The sequence below is a fragment of the Monoraphidium neglectum genome, assembly GCF_000611645.1.
Source record: "Monoraphidium neglectum strain SAG 48.87 unplaced genomic scaffold scaffold00539, whole genome shotgun sequence".
Lineage (NCBI taxonomy): Eukaryota > Viridiplantae > Chlorophyta > Chlorophyceae > Sphaeropleales > Selenastraceae > Monoraphidium > Monoraphidium neglectum.
Genome location: NW_014013089.1, coordinates 4,180 through 25,175, shown reverse-complemented (window position 1 = coordinate 25,175; position 20,996 = coordinate 4,180). Strand labels below are relative to the sequence as shown.

Sequence of the window (20,996 nt, the reverse complement as noted above, 5' to 3'; positions counted from 1 at the left end):
GGCTGGGGCCGCGGCTGTCGAGCTTCATGGACAGCGGCGGCGGGCGGCACAGCAAGCGCAAGTCGGCGCCGGAGCGGCTGCCCCAGGGCGCGGGCGGGCTCAGCAAACAGGTGGGCGGCCTGGCAGCTGCAAGAGTGCGGGCCGCGCTGCTGATTGCCGCTCTTCTGCCTGTTGATGCTTGGCCCTGCACATCTACGTGCATGTTCGTGTGCGCGCACACATGCACATACGCACACACACGCACGCGCAAACACACACGCACGCGCACACACACGCACACACACACACATACACACAAACAAACACAAACACTGCGCCGTCCTGCATGCACACACACACACACACACACACACACACACACACACACACACATCCGCCCGGCCTGCAGGCCAGCGGCGACGCCGCAGCCTCCCTGCAGCGCGTTGCCAGCCCCGCCGAGCGCGCGCTGCGCCACGCGCTGGGCGGCGCCAAGGTGCGGCGCTGGGCCGCGGCGGAGTGGCACTACTCCAGCCTGGACCGGCCCTACTTCATGGCGTCTGACATGGCCGCTTACCTGGGGGCGCTGCAGGTGGGCCGGGTGATGCGAGGTGTGGAGCGGGGCAGCAGGGTGTCAGGGCTGGAGCCGGACAGGAGAGGGATAGGGATGTCCCGGGAGGCGGCTGGTTGCCAGTCAGAGGACTGCGAGCCGGCAATCGATTGGCAACCATGGGCAGGACCATGCGGGTGCGCAGCAGGCTCCTGTGAGCAGTCATCGATTGGTGCGCGCCCCCCTCCGCCCCAGGTGCCGCCCGACGTCAAGCTCGCGCGGCCCGAATGGTCGGTGCTGCGCGGCGCGCTGGGCAGGCCGCGGCGGCTCAGCCTCGGGTTCCTGCGCCAGGAGCGGGCGCGGTTGGAGCTGTACAGGTGCGCGCTCGTTTTTGCGCGCATGCACGCGTGCGCGCGTGCGCGCGCGCGCGTGTGTGTGTGTGTGTGTGTGTGTGTGTGTGTGTGTGCGCGCACGCTCGCGCGTGTGTAGGTATGTGCACGCAAAGTACGCGCTTGCCAGGCGTTCATGGCTTCGTGCTGCTGACCCACGTTTCATGCCAGGATTTATACAACACGTATGGTACTTTTTTCTGTTTCGTTGGCTGCACCGCGCCCCATTCTGTACCACGCCCCCCCCCCCACCAGGGAGTCTGTGCGCAAGGCCTTCGTCGACGCCGGCGGCGGCAGCCTGCCGCCGGAGATGCCGCGCCCCCTGCGCGTCGGGCAGCCCGTCGTGGCGCGCCACCCGGTGACGCGGCGGCTGGCCAACGGCATCATCCTCACGATGCAGCCCAGCAGATACCGCGTGCAGTTCAACAGGTTCGCAGCGCGCGCCCCGGCGAATCAGCAGCCGTTTGGTCCGTTGCCAGCAGGGGCGCACGCGTTGCTTGCCTGCACTGTGGTACCCTGTGTGGGTACATGTTCCTGGGCCCTCAAGCCGGCTGCGCGGCGTCGCGCGTGGCGTGCTGTGCTTTCTGCCACGCCATCAAAGATAACCAGCATGGCACCCCAATGCCTGCGTACTCATATGCATGCGGGATCACTCACTCAGACACACACACACACACACACACACACACTCTTCACACCCCAGGAGCGACCTGATGACCGAGGTGGTGCGCGACACGGACGTCGCCGCAGCAGACCCCTTCGAATCCCTGCCGCCCGCCCTGCCGGTCCCCCCCTGGTCCCGCTTCGCCACCCCGCGCCCCCTCCCGCCTAACCCCGCCATCCCGAAGCTCTCCCTGGGCCCGCCGATCGGCGCCACCGCCGCCACGGGCGCGCCCGTCGTCGCGCCGGCGCCGGCGGTCGCGAGGCGCAGGGGCGCGCCCGGGGGGCCGTGGGCGGCGGGCGGCGCGGCGGCGGTGCCGGTGGTGGACGAGGCGCAGGGGCGGGATGACTCAGAGCTGCTGGAGCAAATTGAGGGTGGGTCCTTGTGGAATTGGAAGGGGAGCCGCAAATAATGATTTTGAGTCCGTCATTTGGGCCACCGCACTTGCGACAGGCGCACGGGGCGCCTTGCGGTACCCTGTGGACTGTACGGGTGATTGGACGCTGTGGTGGTCAGCTTGGTACCAAGAAGCGTTGACCAAATCCTGCTTGGGGATGACCCACAGACCATGTGCCCCTGGGGTGTTCGGTGCTACGGTGCCGCCCGCCGGTCGGGTGGCACCGACCCCAGCAGCGCGCACGACCAGGCCGCCCCATCCGCAACCCTCCCCCTTTGCATCGCGCCACCCCAGGCCTCCTGTCCCGCAAGGACGCCGCACTGGACCGCCTGCGCGCCCTCAATGCCACCGCGGAGGCGGGCGCGCACTTGGACGGCGACTCTGGGCGGCCCTCTGGCGAGTTCCAGGATTCGTATGCGTGCGCCCTCGCAGATCTGGAGATCGTGAACGCCGAGATCGCGTCCGCCATGATCAAGCTGTCGCCGCGGCGGCATTTGAACGGGCCCGTCGCGCCGCTCAGGCAGGCGGTGGCGGCGCACCAGCAGCAGCAGCAGCAGCAGCAGCAGCAAGCCGCGGCGGCAGCGGCCGCGGCGGCAACGGGGCTGGGCCGTGGAGCTCCATCTGTGGGGCCGCTGGCAGCGGTGGAGGCGGTCATGTCGGAGGCCGCGGTTCGCGCGAGGCAGCTGGTGCGCTCGCACAGCTCCCAAAACGCGCCCGCACCCGCACCGGCGGTATCCGGCCAGGACCAGCAGCATCAGAAGCAGCAGCTGCAAAGGCAGGCGGACGAGGCGGCGATAGAGGAGCTCATCGCTTCATGCGTGGGCGTCCTCATTGCCGCCAAGCTGGCGACAGCTGCGGGCGCCGGCGGTGCCCCGGACGCCACTCCTGCGCTGGACGGCCCCGCCTTCCTCCAGCAGCAGCAGCAGCAGCAGCAGCAGCAGCAGCAGCAGCAGCAAAGCATGCCGTTGGGCGCCGTCTGGGCGGTGCTCGACTCGGCGCTGCAGCGGCTCGCGCCGCGGGCGCCCGGCAGCGCGGCGGCGTTTGCGAACGTGCGAGCGGCGATCGAGTCCCTGAAGCACCAGCTGGCCGGCTTTGGCTGACGGCGGGGGCCGCTTGTGGACGTGGCGCCGGCTGCGAGATGTTGATAACGCCATGACTGCAGCCACGAGTGCATGTGCCAGGGGGTTCGTTGGCCCACCCCTTTGCAGGTTTCCGTCTTTACCCGATGTTGCTTGACCTGACATTCCATTGAGAACTCTCACGCTTGCCGCAGCCTCGTGGCGACGGGCCGCCTGCAGTACTACTTGGGGTTGGCGCAGTGGTGCACGAATTTCAGCTGGTGTCTGACCAGTACCAGGGGGGGGCCGCCAACCTCCGCCGCGTTTTTCATGTGTTTATGGACCCACCCGTCGGTGGAAAGACGCCCGTCCTGCTGCGCTGCCGGCGGCCCTGCATCCAGGTGCACCCAGGCCGGCCGGCGCCCCGCACTCCCCATCTTGACTTTCTGACTACGCCTGGCGGCATGTGGGAGTTGCGCACACGCACACATCCACACTTTCTTTGACCGTCCGTTGCCTCGATTTTGCGTGCTTTGCTGTCTTGTGTTCTCTGTGATTTCGCATGACCTGTCGTGAGGCACCGGCCCCTTGTTACGGTTCCATGTTCACCGCCACGCTTTAGGGGTGGGTGCAAGCCCGGGCTGTGACCCATCAGCCACCTGCGACGCCTGCATGCGCCAACCCCTGCTGCCTCGTAGCACAGCCACACGCAGTCGAGCGCAGGGCGAGCCGGGTCATCGTCCTGTGAGGCAGCATCCACCAAACTAGGCAGCAGGTTTCTTCAATCGCACGCGACCTGGCCAATTACCCGGGCCCTCGCCCTTCCGCCGCAGCCGTCGCAGCCTGCTGCTGCCGCTGGTGCCGCCGCTGCTTCTTGTAGTGCTCGACCAGCGCGCCCACGAGCTTGGTGATCTGGGCAGGCGACGGGTTGAGGGCAACTCGCACGTCAATAATCATGAGGGGCAAGGGACGTGCTTTTGGGTCGGGCGGCAGCATCGGGCTCTCTGGAGCTGGGAAGCTAAACAAGCGGTCCGATGACCAGAGTATTGCACAGGGCGGCGGTTGCGAGTGCCGCGGCATGACATGGGACACGCACCTGGGGGTACTCCCCTACGAGGAAGTCGGCGTCGCACGCGCCCTCGTGGCGCGCCATGATCTTGTCCGTAGCCTTGGACGCCACCAGATCGCCCAGGTCGTCGTCGACGAGGTTGGCGCCGCGCAGTGGGTCGAGGACGCCGCGCACGAACGACATGACCTGGCCACGGACTGCGCCGGCCGCGGGCGGCAGCGACTGCGGGGGCGCGCCGTTGGGCAGGGGAGGTGGCGGCGCGGGGGGCAGGGACGGCGGAGAGTGCGTGGCTGGGTCTCGCTGCTGCTGCCGCTGCTGCTGCTGCGGTTGCTGCTGCTGCGGTTGCTGCTGCTGCGGTTGCTGCTGCTGCGGTTTGATTCCTGAGGACGGGGGTTTTAGGGTCAAGTCCCGCTTGCCGATCTTGACAGGTGGCGTGCTTTGCTGCTTTGCCTGCTGCTGCTTCTGCTGCTCCTGCTGATGTGGTGGCTGCAACACTTGCTGCTCCTCCTGCTGCTGTTCCTTTTGATGTGGTGGCGCCTGCGAGGTTTCCTGCTGCTGCTGCTGCTGCTGCTGCTGCTGCTGCTGCTGCTGCTGCTGCTGCTGCTGGTGCTTCTGCTGCTGCTGCTGCTGCTGTGCCTCCTCCTGCCCTTGTACCTGTGCATTATTACTCTGCGGTGCCCCACCCACCGACGCTGGCGCTGCTGCCGGCACTGCCCCCGCAAGCGCGGGCTCGCAGGGCAGCGGACCTGCGGCAGGCACTGCTGCAGCCTCCTCGGCCGGCTCCGCAGCTGCAGCGGCGGCCCTGGCAGGGGGCCGCGGCTGATCTTCGTCGTCCTCTTGATCAGACCCAAACAGCTCTTCCAAAGACGCATCTTCGCTGGGGAGCCCGGCTCCTGAGGCACCGGCCGGTTCGCTGCCGTCTCGGCTGCCACTGCTGCGGCCGCTGGTTGCGAGGCCGACTCGCGGCCGCTTCGCCTGCTGCTGGTGGTGTGACGCGCCGTCCGCCTCCTGCCCACCCCCCTCCTCCCGCGCCTCGTCGCTCTCAGCTTGCTGCACCCCCTCCTGCTGCGCCTGCATCCGCCGCGCCTCTAGCTGGCCTGCCCCTGCCGCCGCCGCCGCCGTCCGCCCCTCCCCTGCGGCCCCTGAAACGTATCTTCTCTGCAGCTGCTCCATCAGCCCTGCGGGGACGTACCGCTCCTCCGCCGCGTGCACCCCCAGCCGCCCCGCCGCCTGCTTGTACTGCATGGCCGTGTTGATACTCAGATGGACCGCGGCTTCGTGGGCGAGGGCTGCCTTGGACGCTGCCTCTTGGATCTGAGGGTCGCCCTGGACTGCCTGGCAGCACAAATTTTGATTGAAAAGGGTATGTAATCGCATCTGATTCAGTTTTGATTGCTGGATGGTAAGTCAGCCAACTCATTATTTGATTGAGCCATGTCGTTGCCTGATGGTCAAGGCGGGGGTGGCTCAGTTGTATTGATTGCTGCTGAGGGGGTGGTGGGTATCACAGGAGCTCAACCGAGGCGATGTGTCTGCAGCAGCCACAGCACACACCTGCTTCGCGCGCTCCGCCGGCTGCAGGCCGAGCACACGCGCGAGCAGGGCCAGGTAGGAGCCCGCCAGGTTCAGCGCCACCTGCTGCCGCGCCTGCTGCGTGGTGCACGCACGTGCGTGGTAGGGCACCCAGGGGCGCGCCTTGGCAGGCACCAGCGCCAGGAGCTGGGAGCCCGTGGCCTGCGGCGGCTGGGCCACCAAGGCGGGACCCCCGCCGCCTGCTTGGCGGCGCTTGATGGGCGCTGCGGATCGGATGTCGGAGGGGTGGGTGGGGCAGGTGACGCAGCGTTTGACTGGTTTGACTGCAATTGCTGAGGTGCGGCGCACCACGCATGCGCGTGCTGCACTGCTTCAACTGCTTGGCTATGTCATGCTATTATGTGTTGATGCGGTGCCCCAGTTCCTGTTGTCACCTTTTCCCGGCTGGATGCCGCGAGCCTCCTCCTCAGCGGCCAGAGCTCGGGCCGCATTGAGCAGCAGCAGGCGCGCGTTGGCGCCATACTTGGGCGCCGCAGAGAGTTTCTGCCGCAGCGCCTCCGTGTCAAGACCTGCATCATCCTCATCTTGCTCTGACTGTTCTTCCATGGCCCGGCTGTGCAGCTGCTGGCGATTTCAGTCAGGTAGATCGGCTGTAGAGTGTGCAAAAGTCAGCACCAGCTTGAAGTTTGAATACACATTTCATGCAGGTATCGTGCTTAGTTCTGGACGTCACGATTTGCCAGATCACCGGGTGTAACCACATCGGTGTCGCAGCCGCTCACTCATCTTGAGCCCAATGGCGCTCTGGCAGCGATGGCAGGCCCTGAGGAATGTTTTACATCCCGTGAAGACGCTGGGCTGCTCGTTGCTCCACAACGAGGCCGAGGCAGCGCGGCAGCAATCAGAGGTCGCAGCGCGCGAGGCAGGCGGCGCCCGCCAGCACTCCGGCATAGACGTTTTTGACAGGTGAAGCCAGGCTGCCACATGGGCACAATCAATCATTAAGCAGGCAGGCTCCACAAACGCAGCGCCAGAGCCACAAGTAGTTCCATGCCTGCGCTGATGACGGCGCCCCCGCGACCGGACGGCTCACGCCCGCGCGCCCAACCGCCGGCGCGACCAGGGAGCTCAAGCGCGCCCACCGCGCACGCGCGGCCGCGCTGCGGCGCCGCGACGACCCGCTGCTCTCGACCGTGGCGGAGCGCCTGCTGGACCGCCTTGAGGACTGCGTCGCCAAGTTTCCCACAGCAGTTATCCTCGGCGGCGCAGGTGGACACCTGCTTCCGCCGTTGCTGTTGCGCTAGGCTCTAGACCAAAATTGCGAGCAGCTGCTGCACGCGCGCAGCCGGACTCGTTCATGCTACTTGCCATGCGCGTGCACATGCGATCGCCTCCCACTTGGCGCCCCGACGAAGGCGAGTGTTGCGGGGTGACTGCTGCGCCGCGCCGTGGCTGCCCGCAGGTGACTATGTTGCGGAGCGGCTGCCCCTGGGGCGGCGTGGCGTGGAGCGCGTCATCCACATCGACACGTCACCGGAGATGATACGGCTGGCTCAGGTGGGGCTCGGATGACGCCCTCCCCTACACGTCGCATGCATCCTCACCATGCGCATATTGTTCCGTTATGTCGCCTCCAGCAAACAGCAAATGAGTTAAGTCGTTACAATGGTATTCTCGGGCTGTTTTGCTAGCCGCAGGCATCGCGCTGCCGCAAGCGCCAGCGTGGGTAGGGCGCGCCAGGCGGGGGTGTCGCACGGCAAGGCGGCCACGAGCGCCAGAGGGGGCACGACTCTGTGGAAACATGTCCAGGCCTTGCCCCGGATCCCAGATATCCTGTTTGTCAGGCCGCCGATGCAGCCAATGTCAACCCTCGGTTCCGCGGCCCTCCATGTTCGCATCGCCGCACGCGCAGGAACGGCGGGCGCAGCGGCAGGCGGACGACCCTTCGAAGCAGTGGCCGGAGGTCCACTATCTAGTGGGGGACGAGGAGAGCCTTCCGCTCGCTCCTGGCAGCGTCGACGGTGGGTCGGGGTGACATTGCGGAGGCTGGCCGCCATGCACGTGCGAGAGCGCAGGCGTGCAAACGCCATCCGTGGACGAGGCTGTGGGCACCCACCTCGCGCCTGAGGAGCGCTTGCTCCTCAGCCGCAGAGGTGGGTTGAGGGTTGCCACCCATCAAAGGCTGTCATCGCTGAGTTTGCTTTCTCAGCGCTTCGCTACACTCACTGGTATGTTTTCCCCCTTTTCAAATCACCCCAGTTGTCATCAGCTGCCTGGGCCTCCATTGGGCCAATGACCTGCCGGTGGGTGGTCACATGCACCAATGCCGGCGGCCGCCATTTCTGTAGGGGCTCTCAGATCTCACTGTGTTTTTGTGTTTTGTGTTTTGAGCTTGGCAACATCGTCACTTATTGTTCACCCTAGCCCTGTTATCCGTGTCTCTTGCAGACAAAACGTGATCTGATTGTGCATGGCATGTTGCGCTCACCTATGCAAAAGCTCCCGCCCACGCGCTACCCCGGGCGGCCGGCCCTGAGCCCCCAGCCGCGCCGCCCCCGCGCGTGGCGTCAAGCCCCCCGGCGGGAGCGACAGCGGCCGCCCCTGCATGGGCGGGGCACGCGGCCGAACAGTGGCGCGCCTCTGAGCGACGGGCCTGCCGCTACAGCCGCGCCCACATCATATGCCCCCGCCTCCTGCGCATTCGCCTCTTCGCTGCCCACGACAGTTGCACCCAAAGCCATAACAAATTTTGCTTCAAAATCACGTGATCCTGCACCGCGCGCCACGCATCCGCTCACGCGCCACGCCCGCAGGGTGCGATGGCTCAGGCCCGCCTGGCGCTGCGCCCCGACGGTCTGTTCCTGGCGGCCATGTACGGCGGCGAGACCCTGCAGGAGCTGCGCATCGCGTGCGCCGTGGCGCAGCAGGAACGGGAGGGCGGCGTGTCGCCGTTTGTGTCGCCGCTCGCACAGGTGCGGCCGGCGCTGTCCGCGGCAGCGCCGGGTTGACTTGGCCCCTTGATGAGTCCTGCGGGTGTGAAATCCCAGCCCCTTGTCCAATCTCTGGACACATCAGCTGACAATCGTACATTGAAACCCATTCACTGCTCTGACCCTGCTGCCCTCTTCCCCGCAAGCTCAGGTGCGCGACGCCGGCAACCTCCTGACGCGCGCTGACCTGGCGCTGCCCACCGTCGACGTTGACTCATTCGTCATGAACTACCCCTCCCCCCTCGAGCTCGTCTCCCACCTCCGCTCCATGGGCGAGAGCAGCGCGCTCGCCTCGCGGCGCCGCGGGCCGCTGCGGCGGGGGTCCGCGCTGGCGGCGGCGGCGGCGTATCAGGGGATGTTTCCTGCTGAGGGGGGCGAGGGCATCGCTGCCACGTACCAGGTAGGCCTTGGAGGGGCTGGGGGCCGGGGACGGCCGGCGCGCGGCTTCAATAGCAGCCCGCTGCTTGTAGCAAGGGGCGCTGTTGCGGGCGTCACCTTTGGTGCAGCCAAACAAGGCTTGTTTGTATTCCCCACTGCCGCAGCCTGTTCCGTGTCCCCACCCTCCCTTTCCTGCGCGTCTTCCGTTCCCCACACAATCCGGTCCCATCGGTCGATCTGGATACACGGCAGTCACCAGAGGGCGACTGCAAGCATTCCGCAGGCCCGTCAAATTCTCACCTCCTGCACTACCTCCGACCCTCCTTCAAGCTAGTGTATCCCCGCCCTTCACCCCATTACTTGCCCCACCCTCCCCCGACCCCCATGCCCAAGGCCCCCACCCCCTAAACCTCCAAACATTGCCCCCCTAGGTGATGTACATGACCGGCTGGTCTCCCTCCAAATCGCAGCCGCGCGCCGCCAAGCGCGGGTCAGCCAACATCACATTTGAGGAGTTTGCGGCGCAGCTTGAGAGCAGGGGCGAGGGGGGCGATGGCCCCGCGCCCCAGTCGCCGCAGCAACCACCCGGGAAAGCGGCTTGAAAAGGGTTACTAAGTAATCGGTTGGTGGATACATGCCTATTATTGTGTGCGCGCTTTCCTGTTCATTTCTTCTTGTAGTTATGGCTAATGATCATTCCTTTGCAGAAGTGTCCTGACGGCAGACAAGTCTGGGTGGCAGGCACGTGTAAATCCCTGGACGCTGTGCACCAGCTGAGCATGGACCTCACTCTGCTGCGTGCCAGGACCCTTGGCACCCAACCGGCTGGCAGCAATCTCTACGGGGCTGCGTTGCCTCCTGACCCACACAGCTCTGCAGGAGGCCTTGGTGCATGCAGTTCTTCCGCCTGGGCCTGTTTCTGAGTGGCGGCTTGTCCACTGAATACGGTGCTGGTTTAGCCACACCGACTGCTGCGACGGCTGCGTCGGTAACAAACCTAGACGACATTAGTTACCACAGCTGCCAGCAGGCACCTAGCAAAGCTATTCTTCACAGTCAACAACACAGTGTGACAACACAGTGTGGAAAACCACTGCACCAAAACAGCACCACCACCGCCATTGGCTTAGACCTCCTGACGGCCGCAACCTCTCAACCGCCAGTCGGTAGGTCAACACATTGAAAGCCGCATCAGGGCGTCCCTGTGCGACCGTCTGCACCGCCGCCGCCACGGCCCCCTTGCCCGCCCTCGCTGCCCTCCGCGTGCGTGCGCTCGCCCAGGCCGTGTGAGCCAGCCTCAGCCCCCTCAACGGCCCTGTCACCCACGTCCCTAGCGCCCTGGGCCGCCTTCGATCCCAGGTCGCGCGCCGCCTCGGACGTCCTGCCTCCCACGTCGCGCACCCCCTCGGCCGCCCGCGCCCCCATCTCGCGCGCCCCCTCCGCAGCGCTGCGCGCGCTGCCGGCGACCTTCTCGGCGGCGCCGCGGGCGCTGCCTGCGATGCTTGTAGCCATGTCAGAGGCCTGGCGGGGAATGAGTGTGGGTGAAATGATTGTGGAAAGATGGGATGATGAGATCGGGGTGATGGAGGCGCCATTGAGGTTAAGACGCAGCGCGGCTGAGATTTGAAGGGGAAAAGCGCCAACGGCGCAGCAACCAGCAAAGCGACCCCACGCAGCCTGTGCTGCATCCTATACGGAGGTCCGCAGCACGACTAGGTGCGATCGGCCCCCAGCAACCACTCCCCCCTGTCGCAGCAGCAGCCACCCTCCGTCCCGGCGCCCAGCGCTGACCTTGTCACGCGCCCCCGCCGCGGTGTCCGTGGCCGCGCCGACCACGCCCATCACTCCGTCGCCCGTCGTGTTGGCAGCCCTCTCCAGCGGCTCAGAGGCGTTGCCGGCAATCTCGTGTGCCATGTCGCGGATGCGGGCGCCACCGGTCTCTTCAAAGTCGTAGCTGCGGCGCAGGGCAGAGGCAGGCGGAGAGGGGCGGCCATGGCGTCACGTCGACTGGTGGTCAAGGGACCATGGGCGCAGCATGGGAAACAACCAATCATTGTTTCTGTTGGGTGCTGAAGGCTGCAGGGACCTATCGCTGTACAGCAGGCGTCTGGCGCCCCAGCCCGTCAGCACCCACCCACGCAGACGGCCTGCAAACCTTGGGCAGCATATACAGGGCATGCCGGACCTTCGAGCTCCTTTGCTCGACAGACCCTGCACCGAGGGGCGGGTGCGCACCCGCGCGACGTGCCGCAAGCATGTGGCGCGCCCTCACCTGCCCCCAACAGCCTGGTTGACCTTCCCCATGACCTGTGGGAGTTGACCCCGCACGCGGCCGGCGCGGGCGAGCGCGGTGCAGCAGGGGCCGTGCAGTGCGCGGGTGCAGACTGGGGCCGATGCTGCCCTGCTGGCGGCCGCGCCAGCCCATGCGTCAACCAGGACAGAACAGGCTAAGCGAGCGCCGAGCCGCTCAAGGCACAGGCGAAGCTCGCCAGGGCGGCTCAGCGGAGGTGATGGGAGGAGGCCGCAGGCCCGGCGTGCCTCACGTGGCGGATCGAGTCGACGGGCGGGTCATGCTTCGCAGCTTGTGCCTCCGCCTGAGATGCGCAGAAATGAAGGATGCATTGAGCTAGGGACTTATCTTCATTGCTCAGCCCACATCTGTTCAGGGGGAAGTGCTGAAGGTGCACACGAGTGCATGCGGCCTACTGACCGATCCAGCTGCCTAAGTTACCTCCTCAGGGCTGACGCCGGCCTCTGCCGGCGGCGTCCCGGCCGGCCGGTAGTAGCCCGAGCCCTGGCATCAGACAGCATGAGGAGGTGGCGGGACAACATGCAGTCATCGCATAGGGATTCTTGGAGAGACTTGACTCTCAGTCCATGCATGGCTTGGCAACGGAAGCAATTAAGCGGTGGGCGTGCGACAGGGCACCGGCACGCGCAAGATTCGACGCAAGCAGATGAAAGCGGTCCCTTTAGATCCCCAAGCTCACCTCTGCACCGGCCTCAGTGCCGAAGCTGTTGCCATACAGGCAAGCCTGCATGTGTGAATGGGCGGTGAGGTGCCCAAGGCTGAGTCCCCCAACGTGGCAGGCAGGCATCAGGGTGGCGGGGCGCATCGCCGCCGCGCGTGTGGTTGCTGTGCGGCTGGTGCTACGTCGCAGCCAGCGGCAGCTGATAGTCAACACAGAAGAGAACACGACCAGAGCAATTGTGCCCTTGCTGACAAATACACACCTGGAGCGGCCTATGCAGGGCAGTACAAGAGGGCGACCCCCGCTGACGCAGACCGCCACGTGCAAGTTGAAGCATGGCAGCCCTCATCTTGGCGCTCGCTCAAGCTGGACTGACGGTTGTGATCGTGGGCGTATGATCGTTGGAGCGGCCCGCGGTTTTGGCTTAGTCGATCCGAAAGAATTTGATATCGTGGCCTTGCTGATGTGGGGATGAAGCTGTGACATCACGAAGTCTTCGGCATGGTGCATTGAGGGCACCGGCCTCTGACAGACGATCAAACCCTCTTAAAGAGTACATTATAGTGATTTTTTTCTCGTCTCTCAGAAGCATCCAGGAGGCTTCAAGCGCGACCGATTCTCGAGATCATCTCTCCCTCGCAGCGGGCGGTCTCGTAAATGGAGCAACAGAGTATCCCAGCCACCCAGGATCGCGCTTCTGAGGTAGGTTTCTGCGAATGTCTCGTCACAATGGTATTAGTGCTCACTTTGCTGCTGCTCCCTGCTCGCATCGCGCCTGCTGCAGCTGTGCGTGCTGACCGATGACGTGCTGCTGCATTGCGGCATGCGACTATTCCCACCTTGATCAACCTATGAAAATTCCTTCATCATTGAATTGATCATTAACAGAAACAAGGCCAAGGCGTCCAGCCCAGCGCCTCAGGTGCGGTCCAGGTCAGCGCCCGAGGTTGCATGGCGCCGCGCTTTTCGCTGCACTCGTTGATCATGCGCGCTCTACGCCTGCTCCCTTGCCACCTGGATGAGATGCGCCCAGTATGAACGTCTGATGGGCTTTGGGCAAGCTTCCTCGTCCCTGTTGCGCTTCAACTTTATTGTTGTCGCCTGACAGGTGCCGAGTCTGCAGCAGCAAGGCCAGGCGTCAGTGGCTTCGCGGCGGGCGCAGGCGCGGCGCGCGCTGACGAGGCCCAGCCGCCCTCCTCGGACCCAGCAGGTGAGCGTGGGCGTGCTAGCCGCTCGCACACCTGGCACGCACATCTTTGTCCCCTACGTACCTGCGGAGGAGGGGGGGGTGCCGTTGATGCAGCTTAGTCGTGCGCCCAGCTGCTTTGCTCCTGGCTTCGTGTCGGGGACAGCGCCGTCCCTTGCACGGACGCCCAGCAGGCCCAAGCAACAGCCAGTCTTTCGCACCATCATCGCAGCTTGTGCGATATATGAAGGTCGCGCTTGAATATCCTTGCCACGCACGCATCATTGAATGGTCCCAACACGCGGTGGTGATGAACAAACGCAGGATCCGCGCCCTCGGCGCCCGGCGACGTCCACCGCGCGTCTCTCCTCGCGCCCGAGCGCGCAGCGGGCGGCTCCGCCGAGGAGGTCGCCGCCGCCAACCCCGGCCTCGCCAAGGCGCTGCCGGCCGCGACGGGCGGCGCCGCCGTGGGCCGTGGGGAGGAGGCCGGCGGTGGCGGGATTGCCAGGGAGCGCGGGGACCAAGGCGTGCCGTTGGTGCTGTCTGATGGCAGCGGGATGGAGGTGCCAGAGCTTGCGGTGCAGGCGGGGTGGGGCGAGGGCGTGTGACGGGGCGAGGCAGTTGCCAGGGGGGGGGGTGCGTTCTGCGGCCGCAAGGGGCTGGGTGCGTACGGCGGGCGGGCTCAGTGAGCGGCGGCAGCTGGAGGGATATGAGGGGTTTTGTGTGACCTGGGACACGCAGTGGGCGCTGCTTGAACACCATGATTGACGTGGTGAAAATTTCAAGCATTACCTGAAGCCTGCATGCTGAACGGCTTTGTTAAGCTAATACTTGCGATCGAAGAGTTTGTTGGGTGGGTGTAAGCAAGGCGCTGACTCCAGGTACCGACGGGAGTGCACTGCATGCTTGAAACACAAAAACAGGGACAGTTACAAAGTAATTACGTCATGTTGGCAGCCAACAGAGGGCTGGCATCAGAATGGAAAGGCCACAATATTCAGGCTGTCACCCAGGCTGTCACCCAGGTTGTGCAATCCGCTCAAGAGATGGGGATGCCATCAGGGCACCGCAGCTTCAAAAATCAGGAGTTAGTACGCAAGCACGAGTTTGCGCCGCACGTAAAAAAAATCGATGCACAGACACCTGCAGCTCGCTGATCAGCCCCTGCACCAACACAAGCAGCCGCAGCACCAACACGAGCAGCAGCAGCAGCAGCAGCAGCAGCAGCAGCAGCAGCAGCAGCAGCAGCAGCAGCAGCAGCAGCAGCAGCAGCAGCGGCGGCGGCAGCAGCAGCAGAAGCAGAAGCGGCAGCAGCGGCAGCCTGGCGCATGCTCAGCGGCGGCAGCACCGCTCATAAACGCGCCGCGCGAGCTCCTCCTTTTCAAACACGCCGCTGCTGTCCACGCCCCTGTCCAAGAGAATGCCCTTCAGGTCTTTCGCCCTCATCGCCATGAGCTGGTCGAAGGTAAGCTCAAGCATCTGAGCCCGGCCTTGCTGCTGCTGCTGCTGCTGCTGCTGCTGCTGCTGCTGCTGCTGCTGCTGCTGCTGCTGCTGCTGCTGTGGCGCCTGCTGCCGCTGCCCGCCGCCGCCTGCCGTGCCGGCGCCCGCGCCGCCGGGCAGGGCCCCCAGGTTGAACCACTGGCACCGCGCCGGCGCGACCCGCGAGAGCTCCGCGGCCTCGCGCGCGAGCGCTCCCTCAGTGGCGCCCGGCGGCGGCGGCGGCGCGAGGCCGGCGGCTGGCAGGAAGGCGAGCTGGGACCAGGCGGCGATGGCGGATTGTGAGGCGAGGCGCACGTCTTCGTCGCGGGTCTCTCCCGAACCAGAGAAGAGGGAGAAGAGGCCCATCTGAAGGGGTTTTGGGGGGGCAAGACAGCGGGGGAAAGTGTGATAATTTGGGTCGATGTGGTTGACGAGGAGGGGGGGGGGTGGCGGCTGCCCATACATAAAGCAGGGTCGGCGCGACATTGGGGTGACGTAATCCCTGGATGTCCAATGTATGTGCTAGCAGCTAGAACAGGCCCCGCAGCTGCACACAGCGCACGTATGGCGCATTCAATTTGCAAGCAAATGCAAACAAAAGCAGGACAGCTGGGGAAGCGGCCCTCCCCAAGACCTCGCTCGGCTGCGGCGTGCAATGGCGGCGGCGTACCGTCAGCCAGTGGCGACAAGCAGGCGCGCATTCGACTGCCTTGAATGCAAACCTCTCGGCAGCCTCCTGCCTCCAAAAAAAACGGACGCACCGCGTCGGGCGGCTTGCCCCACTCCCCTTGCCCCTTGCTGACGCCTCAAACGAAGGCCGGCCCGCCCAGGCACAGCGCCCACCTGCTTGTCCAGGAACTGCAGGTGCCCGCAGCTCGTCAGCACGACCTCCAGCGTCGGCGCGCCCCCGCCCGCCGCCGCGCGCACAAAATTGTCCCAGTTCGCCGCCGGCTCGATCACGTCGCCGTTGGCGCCCGCGCCCACCACCAGCACGGGCAGGCGGCGGCGGGACGCGGCCGCGCGGAGGGCGGGGAGGGCGGAGGGGAAGCCGGGGCCCTGGGGGCCCATGGAGGATGAGTCAACGGGGTCCAGCAGGGCGAGGCCCTTGACGCGGGGCTCCTGCGGTGTTGCGGATGAGAAAGATGGTTTTCAAGATTTTGATTGCGCTGTGGTGGTTTGTAGGGGATCTTAGCACGATGGGGGTCAACAAGGTGCTGCCCATGGCCCAAGGCTCCGCATGCGCACTGTGCTGGGATGGATCTGAAGTGGCCGAGCGCTCACGCACGCGACCGCGCCGACCGCACACAGGGCACCTGCTCTGCCGCGAGCACGCTAATCTTGGCGCCGCGCGAGTGGCCGGCAAGCAGCACCGCGCTTGGGTTGACCACCGGCGCCAGCCGGGGGTCGCGCGCGCAGGCGTCGATGCCCTGCCGAAGGTATAGCTGCGGGTGAGGGAGAGTACCGGCAGATGGGAGCGCAGTCAAGAAAGTGAGGGTGTGTGTGGGGGGGCGGGCATCGCGGTTGAGGGTCAGCTGATCGGACCGTGTCTATCAGTTTGTGAATTACTAGGGCTGGATTAGCTCAGTCACTCCTATCATCAGCTGCTCTATGCGACTGCGGGGTATGCACGTGATGCTAGCCACCTGCAGACCCCACCAGGCTGGCGCCAGCCATGGGTGGGGCCAGCTCTTTGCTCGCATGCGTGCCCGAGCCGCAGCCACCCACCGCGCTGAGCGTGTCATCGACGAGGCCGTCGCTGATTATGTCGGTCAGTGCCACCACAAACCCCCACGACGTGAGGCTGGCGGCATAGGAGCGGTAGAGGCTGGAGTTGAGGAGGAACCCCGGGCTCAGCAGCGCCAGGGGCCAGCCAAGCGGCGGCGGCCGGGCGGAGGGGATATAGGCCTCGATCTGGATTTCCACAGGGCCGCCGGGGCTGACACCGAGGGGGGTTCTGAGCACTACCGGGGAAGGCGACACGCCGTGGGGGCCGGGGCGTGTGTAGGCTGAGGCTTGCGGCGAGCAGCACGTGCGGCGGGAGCGCGTCGGCAGCGGTGCCGTTGCTTGGGCAGCCGCATGGATGCGACCACCGGTCGTGGGTGCTAAAAACCTGTGTAGCATTCCAATTGACCGTATAAATGAGGTATCAAGCGACGGATCTGGAAGATCGATTTATCACAGTGTCAGGTGCAAGTATTTACACCCGCCGAAAAGAAGTAGTACGTACAGTATGAGTATCACCGTAAAACCTCAACATGGACTGGCAAATAGCCTCGCGCTTTGTGGCACTCGGTGACATGTCGGGCGACGGCGCTTTCCGGCGCCCAGGGTGCGCCGAACACATTCCTATGCAGCGATGAGCAGCCAGAGCCATGCCTTCAAAATGCTTTCCATCTGGGGACTACAAGCAACGCATAGCTGCGCTGAACACTGGCATTGACGCTCTCTCCGATGGGATTTTGCGCATCCACCCTGCAAAAGCGGCTACCGTACTGTGCTGCTCCGCTCAGCTGCCATTCCCATGGCAACCCACAGACAGTAGGAATGAGATGATGGAAAATCGATCACCGCTCTTCACCCACCATCATCACGGTGTTTCATCGTGACATAAAGTGGCACTGTTGTGTCACTGCCTCAACAGAACACATCTTTTGTGTCGCTGCCTCACTCAACCCATCATGGATAAAGGTATCGCAGCAACGAAGGCATGCGTAGTGCCACTTGAGCAAGCATGTGTCACCGTGTGGCAAGAGGCGATAGCTTGGCCGGCCAGCGCGGTTGACATGTTGAGCTGGTCGCCGAGGGGCAGGCGGAGGGAGGGGGGCAACGGGGCGCTGCGTTGGCGTTTGCGTGGTTCTTGATGCAAGATGGTGCATGGCCGTGCGCATACTCGAGCTCGTCCGAGAGAGGTAGGCGTCTGCCAAGGAAGCGGTCGAAAGCAATGCACAACAAGTCAACGATGGTCAAATCATTCAAAAAAGCCTGCGCGCTACCTGTCTGCTTTGCTGGCCCTGATACCTGTTGCAAATGATACAACATACACGTTGTAACTCTCTGAAACCAGCCCTCCCGTGCCGCTACGTAGGTCATGCCTTGCTCTGAGGCCTTGTACTGTACATCGCTCCAATGACTCGACAGTGACCTGGCAAGCAGTGGCTCACCAAGCAGTGAGCCCCATATCATACCGGGACAGAGGCACATATCAGCTCAAGACACGTGCTGAATGGTCACCCTTCACCGACAATTCGCTGATCTTGAAGGTACACCCGCTCATACACACCCCGGACGCCGCAAGCCCAACGCCCATTCAAGCAAATTCGGGTTTTTTAGCCACATTGCAGCTGAATTTTGAGCCGACACTCGCCGAAGTGGTGGCAGGGGCCTGGTCCATCAGCCGGCAGCACGAGCAGCGCTGGTGTCGGCCTGCTGCTGAGCGGTGCACGTGCGGGGCCGCACCGTCCGCGCTCTGTCTGCCCGCACTGCTGGCGCCTGCAACTGGCGACCTGTGGTCATCAACTTTCCCTTGCACTTGGCAGCACCAACAGCGAGGCGCCACACCCGAAGCTTCCAGCAAGGTAGCCAGGCAGCATGCAAAGCTTGCACCACGGGCGCGCCCTCCAGGCGGCACTGCCCAGTCGCGAGCGGCTTGTGCTGTACACGCACACCTGCTGCCCTTATGCACAAAGGGCCCTGATGGCGCTGCTGCACAAGGTGAGCATCCTAGCCGATGCACACGGGCGCACGTTTGCCAGCCAGCACTCGCCTTGTGCGTTTGTGCAGGGGTCGTTTCTTGGAGCGGCCCACACCCCTTCTGCCATACACTGACAACTCATATCCTGAAAGTTTTCTAGCCCGTGCCACCCATTGGTCCATACAGTGTGCCCAGGCACTCAGCAGTTTGACCCCGGATTCCGACGACTTTCTAAGAACTCCTCCCCCAATTGGCTGGCCGCGCGTCAGGATCTGCCATTTGACCTGGTCCAGATCGACCTATCGCGCAAGCCATCGTGGTACAAGTCAGTGAATGGTCGTGGCCTGGTGCCAGCGGTGCAATGGCAGGGGAAAACCATCCTAGAGAGCGTTGACATTGTCAGGTGAGCAAGACTTCAAGTACGGCCGGAGACGGGCTGTCACATGATCGATGCGGCGATGGCGTGGTGACACGCATCCACAGCCACATCAGTGTTTGTGTGTGCAGGTACACAGGTGGTGCTGCCTGCTGCAAGCAAATCCAATCTTTGTTGTGCATTTCCATGCGGACGCGCCATCAGGTGGCTGGACAGGACCTTTGAGGGTACGGCCAGCCTTACACCACACGACAGCGCCCTGAGGCGGGCGATGGACGACCTGGTCGACTCTGCTGCACCAGGAGTTGTGTCAGCAGGTAAATGGCGTGGCACACGCAAGCCACACATGTACACAAAAAGTTGCTCCTCTCCCTTTGTACTTCCATGCCGCGTTGTTTTTGCTTCTTGCACCATCATAATTATAAACGGCGCGATGCAATTGGGGCGCCTCGATTCAAACATGCATGAACAAGACCCCATGCGCGCTGCCCTCTCCCTTCTGCGACAGGCCTGGACGCCATTGCAGGCACAACCAGCCACTCCTGGGGCATCGGCTCCGCAGCCACGCCCTCCCAGCTCTCCCGCTTTGAGGCGTCCCTGGCGCCGCTGGCTAGCGCACTGCAAGCGTCCGGCGGCCCGTACTTGAACGGGGCCCAGCTGTCGGTTGCAGATGTCGTGATTTTTCCTTTTGTGGAGAGGTTTGAGCTGGCGCTGCGGCTGTTCCAGGAGTACGACCTCTCGCACTTTGCTGGCGGCAGCGTGGCGCAGTGGCTGGTGGGTGCGTGTGGGTGCACATGGGAGCGCATCGCCGTTGCGACGTTGAAAAGTTGTCGCGCGCATGTGCATGTGCATGCCACTATTTGCGTGACAGAGCATGCATGATGCATGATGGTCTGTTAGACAGATCAAGGATACATCACAGGGTGCCACACATCGACACAGCATGTAGGCCGACGTTACAGCACAACAGCTAATGTTCGGGCTTCGCTCTCCTGCACCTGAATCGCACTCAGGGTACCGCGCGGGTGCTACCGGCGGCCCAGCTGGCGTGCGCCCCAGAGGATCGCCTCTCTGCGGCTTTCCAGGAACATAGGAGCTTGGACTGGTTTGACTACCGGACTGTGGATGTGGGAGAGTTGCACCCGCAGCTGCTGCACCATGCTACGGAGGGCATGAAGTAAACATATGCACTCGCCGTTGTCATGACCTATTTGTTGGCTTGGCAACAACACCCCAGGGGTCAAATACATCTTATCTGTGCTTTGGGTCTGCACGCGGCGCTGAGAGCTTGCCTGCAGCGAGTGTTCCGCGCAGGGTGGCGAGCAGTTGCCGTCAGCTACCACGATGAGCGCCACCCAAGGAGAACATGCCAGCCAGGATCTGGAACAACTGCACGCAAGGTATCTTTCTCAGTTGTTCAATTTCCTTTCATGTATACATCAGTCTGCAACAGCTCGGCGCCTGGAAGAGAGTGAATTCGCACGCAAAGAACGATCTCGGAGCCTGCAGACGGAAGTACTGTTGAATTATAGCTGATACAGGTCACATATCATACAATGGGGCGTGGTACCTGGCTGCTCCTGAGTCTGGTCGCAGGTATGAATCCCATGAAGTCCGCATATGTCGTCCGATACAAGCTTGTGGCAGACCTCATCTATGCAATATGATTTAATAAGTCATATGCGCTCGGTCTCCTTGACCTCTGCCCTCCGGGCACCGCTTCGTACCGCAGTGGGTGTGCTGGACCTCGACCATGCTGCCGCCGCCACAGCGAACGCAACATGGTGGCAACCAGCAGCGGGCCTGAAGTTTGATTATGTGCTTGCTGGCGGGTTCAATCCCAGCACGAGCCTGATCCCGGGCGTGCAGGTGCACAGGCGCTCTGGAAAGGGGCACGGCCGGCGTTACCCAGAGCTTCCCCTGCATGCCCTTGCCTCGTGCAACCTGCTCGCATCTTGGCCCTTCCAGCAATGTATGCAGCGCTTGGGAGATTCCTTACCACCACGATGCAATTGTGACTCGCTGCTCCCCAGGTGTACCTGGTGGACGGGTTTGAGACAACAGCTGCGGCAGTAGCTGCCATAAAGGCCAGTGGCCACTTTCCAGTTTGCTATTTCAGGTATGTGCCTGTGAGTGTTGATCTGCACATGAGGAGAGACAACCTGTTTCAGCCCCCTTCAATCCCCCGCCGCCCCTTGTCACATCCAAACACGCATGCACGCACGCGCGCATGCATGCACACTCACACCCACCCACCCCCCCCCCCCACACACACACACGCACGCACGCAC

General features: G+C 63.9%; 7 protein-coding genes across 7 annotated transcripts in view; 4 read left to right on the top strand and 3 right to left on the bottom strand.

Moving 5' to 3' along the window:
• Positions 1–26: 26 nt before the first annotated feature.
• MNEG_4040 (hypothetical protein) lies at positions 27–3,073 on the top strand (the record flags this gene model as incomplete). Its single annotated transcript, XM_014047490.1, has 6 exons — positions 27–110; positions 389–568; positions 782–903; positions 1,171–1,344; positions 1,619–1,950; positions 2,268–3,073. The coding sequence occupies 6 exons, from the start codon at positions 27–29 to the stop codon at positions 3,071–3,073; spliced, it is 1,698 nt and encodes a 565-aa protein (XP_013902944.1).
• Positions 3,074–3,835: 762 nt separating this feature from the next.
• MNEG_4039 (hypothetical protein) lies at positions 3,836–6,239 on the bottom strand (the record flags this gene model as incomplete). The annotated part of the gene is made up of 4 exons (XM_014047489.1): positions 3,836–3,943; positions 4,128–4,322; positions 5,655–5,896; positions 6,068–6,239. The coding sequence occupies 4 exons, from the start codon at positions 6,237–6,239 to the stop codon at positions 3,836–3,838; spliced, it is 717 nt and encodes a 238-aa protein (XP_013902943.1).
• Positions 6,240–6,429: 190 nt separating this feature from the next.
• MNEG_4038 (Uncharacterized protein) lies at positions 6,430–9,603 on the top strand (the record flags this gene model as incomplete). Its single annotated transcript, XM_014047488.1, has 8 exons — positions 6,430–6,599; positions 6,757–6,902; positions 7,096–7,190; positions 7,546–7,654; positions 7,893–7,936; positions 8,447–8,605; positions 8,775–9,023; positions 9,433–9,603. The coding sequence occupies 8 exons, from the start codon at positions 6,430–6,432 to the stop codon at positions 9,601–9,603; spliced, it is 1,143 nt and encodes a 380-aa protein (XP_013902942.1).
• Positions 9,604–10,192: 589 nt separating this feature from the next.
• On the bottom strand, positions 10,193–12,042 carry MNEG_4037 (hypothetical protein; the record flags this gene model as incomplete). The annotated part of the gene is made up of 6 exons (XM_014047487.1): positions 10,193–10,522; positions 10,793–10,955; positions 11,274–11,308; positions 11,545–11,595; positions 11,733–11,795; positions 11,992–12,042. The coding sequence occupies 6 exons, from the start codon at positions 12,040–12,042 to the stop codon at positions 10,193–10,195; spliced, it is 693 nt and encodes a 230-aa protein (XP_013902941.1).
• Positions 12,043–12,630: 588 nt separating this feature from the next.
• Positions 12,631–13,767, top strand: MNEG_4036 (hypothetical protein; the record flags this gene model as incomplete). The annotated part of the gene is made up of 4 exons (XM_014047486.1): positions 12,631–12,675; positions 12,862–12,895; positions 13,082–13,183; positions 13,484–13,767. The coding sequence occupies 4 exons, from the start codon at positions 12,631–12,633 to the stop codon at positions 13,765–13,767; spliced, it is 465 nt and encodes a 154-aa protein (XP_013902940.1).
• Positions 13,768–14,491: 724 nt separating this feature from the next.
• On the bottom strand, positions 14,492–16,312 carry MNEG_4035 (hypothetical protein; the record flags this gene model as incomplete). The annotated part of the gene is made up of 4 exons (XM_014047485.1): positions 14,492–15,004; positions 15,482–15,757; positions 15,952–16,080; positions 16,295–16,312. The coding sequence occupies 4 exons, from the start codon at positions 16,310–16,312 to the stop codon at positions 14,492–14,494; spliced, it is 936 nt and encodes a 311-aa protein (XP_013902939.1).
• Positions 16,313–18,976: 2,664 nt separating this feature from the next.
• The window catches only part of MNEG_4034 (hypothetical protein), a gene marked incomplete at both ends in the record, with an annotated part of 3,822 nt that continues 1,802 nt past the window's right edge, over positions 18,977–20,996 (top strand). The window contains 3 exons of the mRNA XM_014047484.1: positions 18,977–19,022; positions 19,214–19,479; positions 20,739–20,824. Of these exons, the coding sequence (XP_013902938.1) occupies positions 18,977–19,022; positions 19,214–19,479; positions 20,739–20,824 (398 nt within the window). The remainder of the gene's footprint in view (positions 19,023–19,213; positions 19,480–20,738; positions 20,825–20,996) is intronic.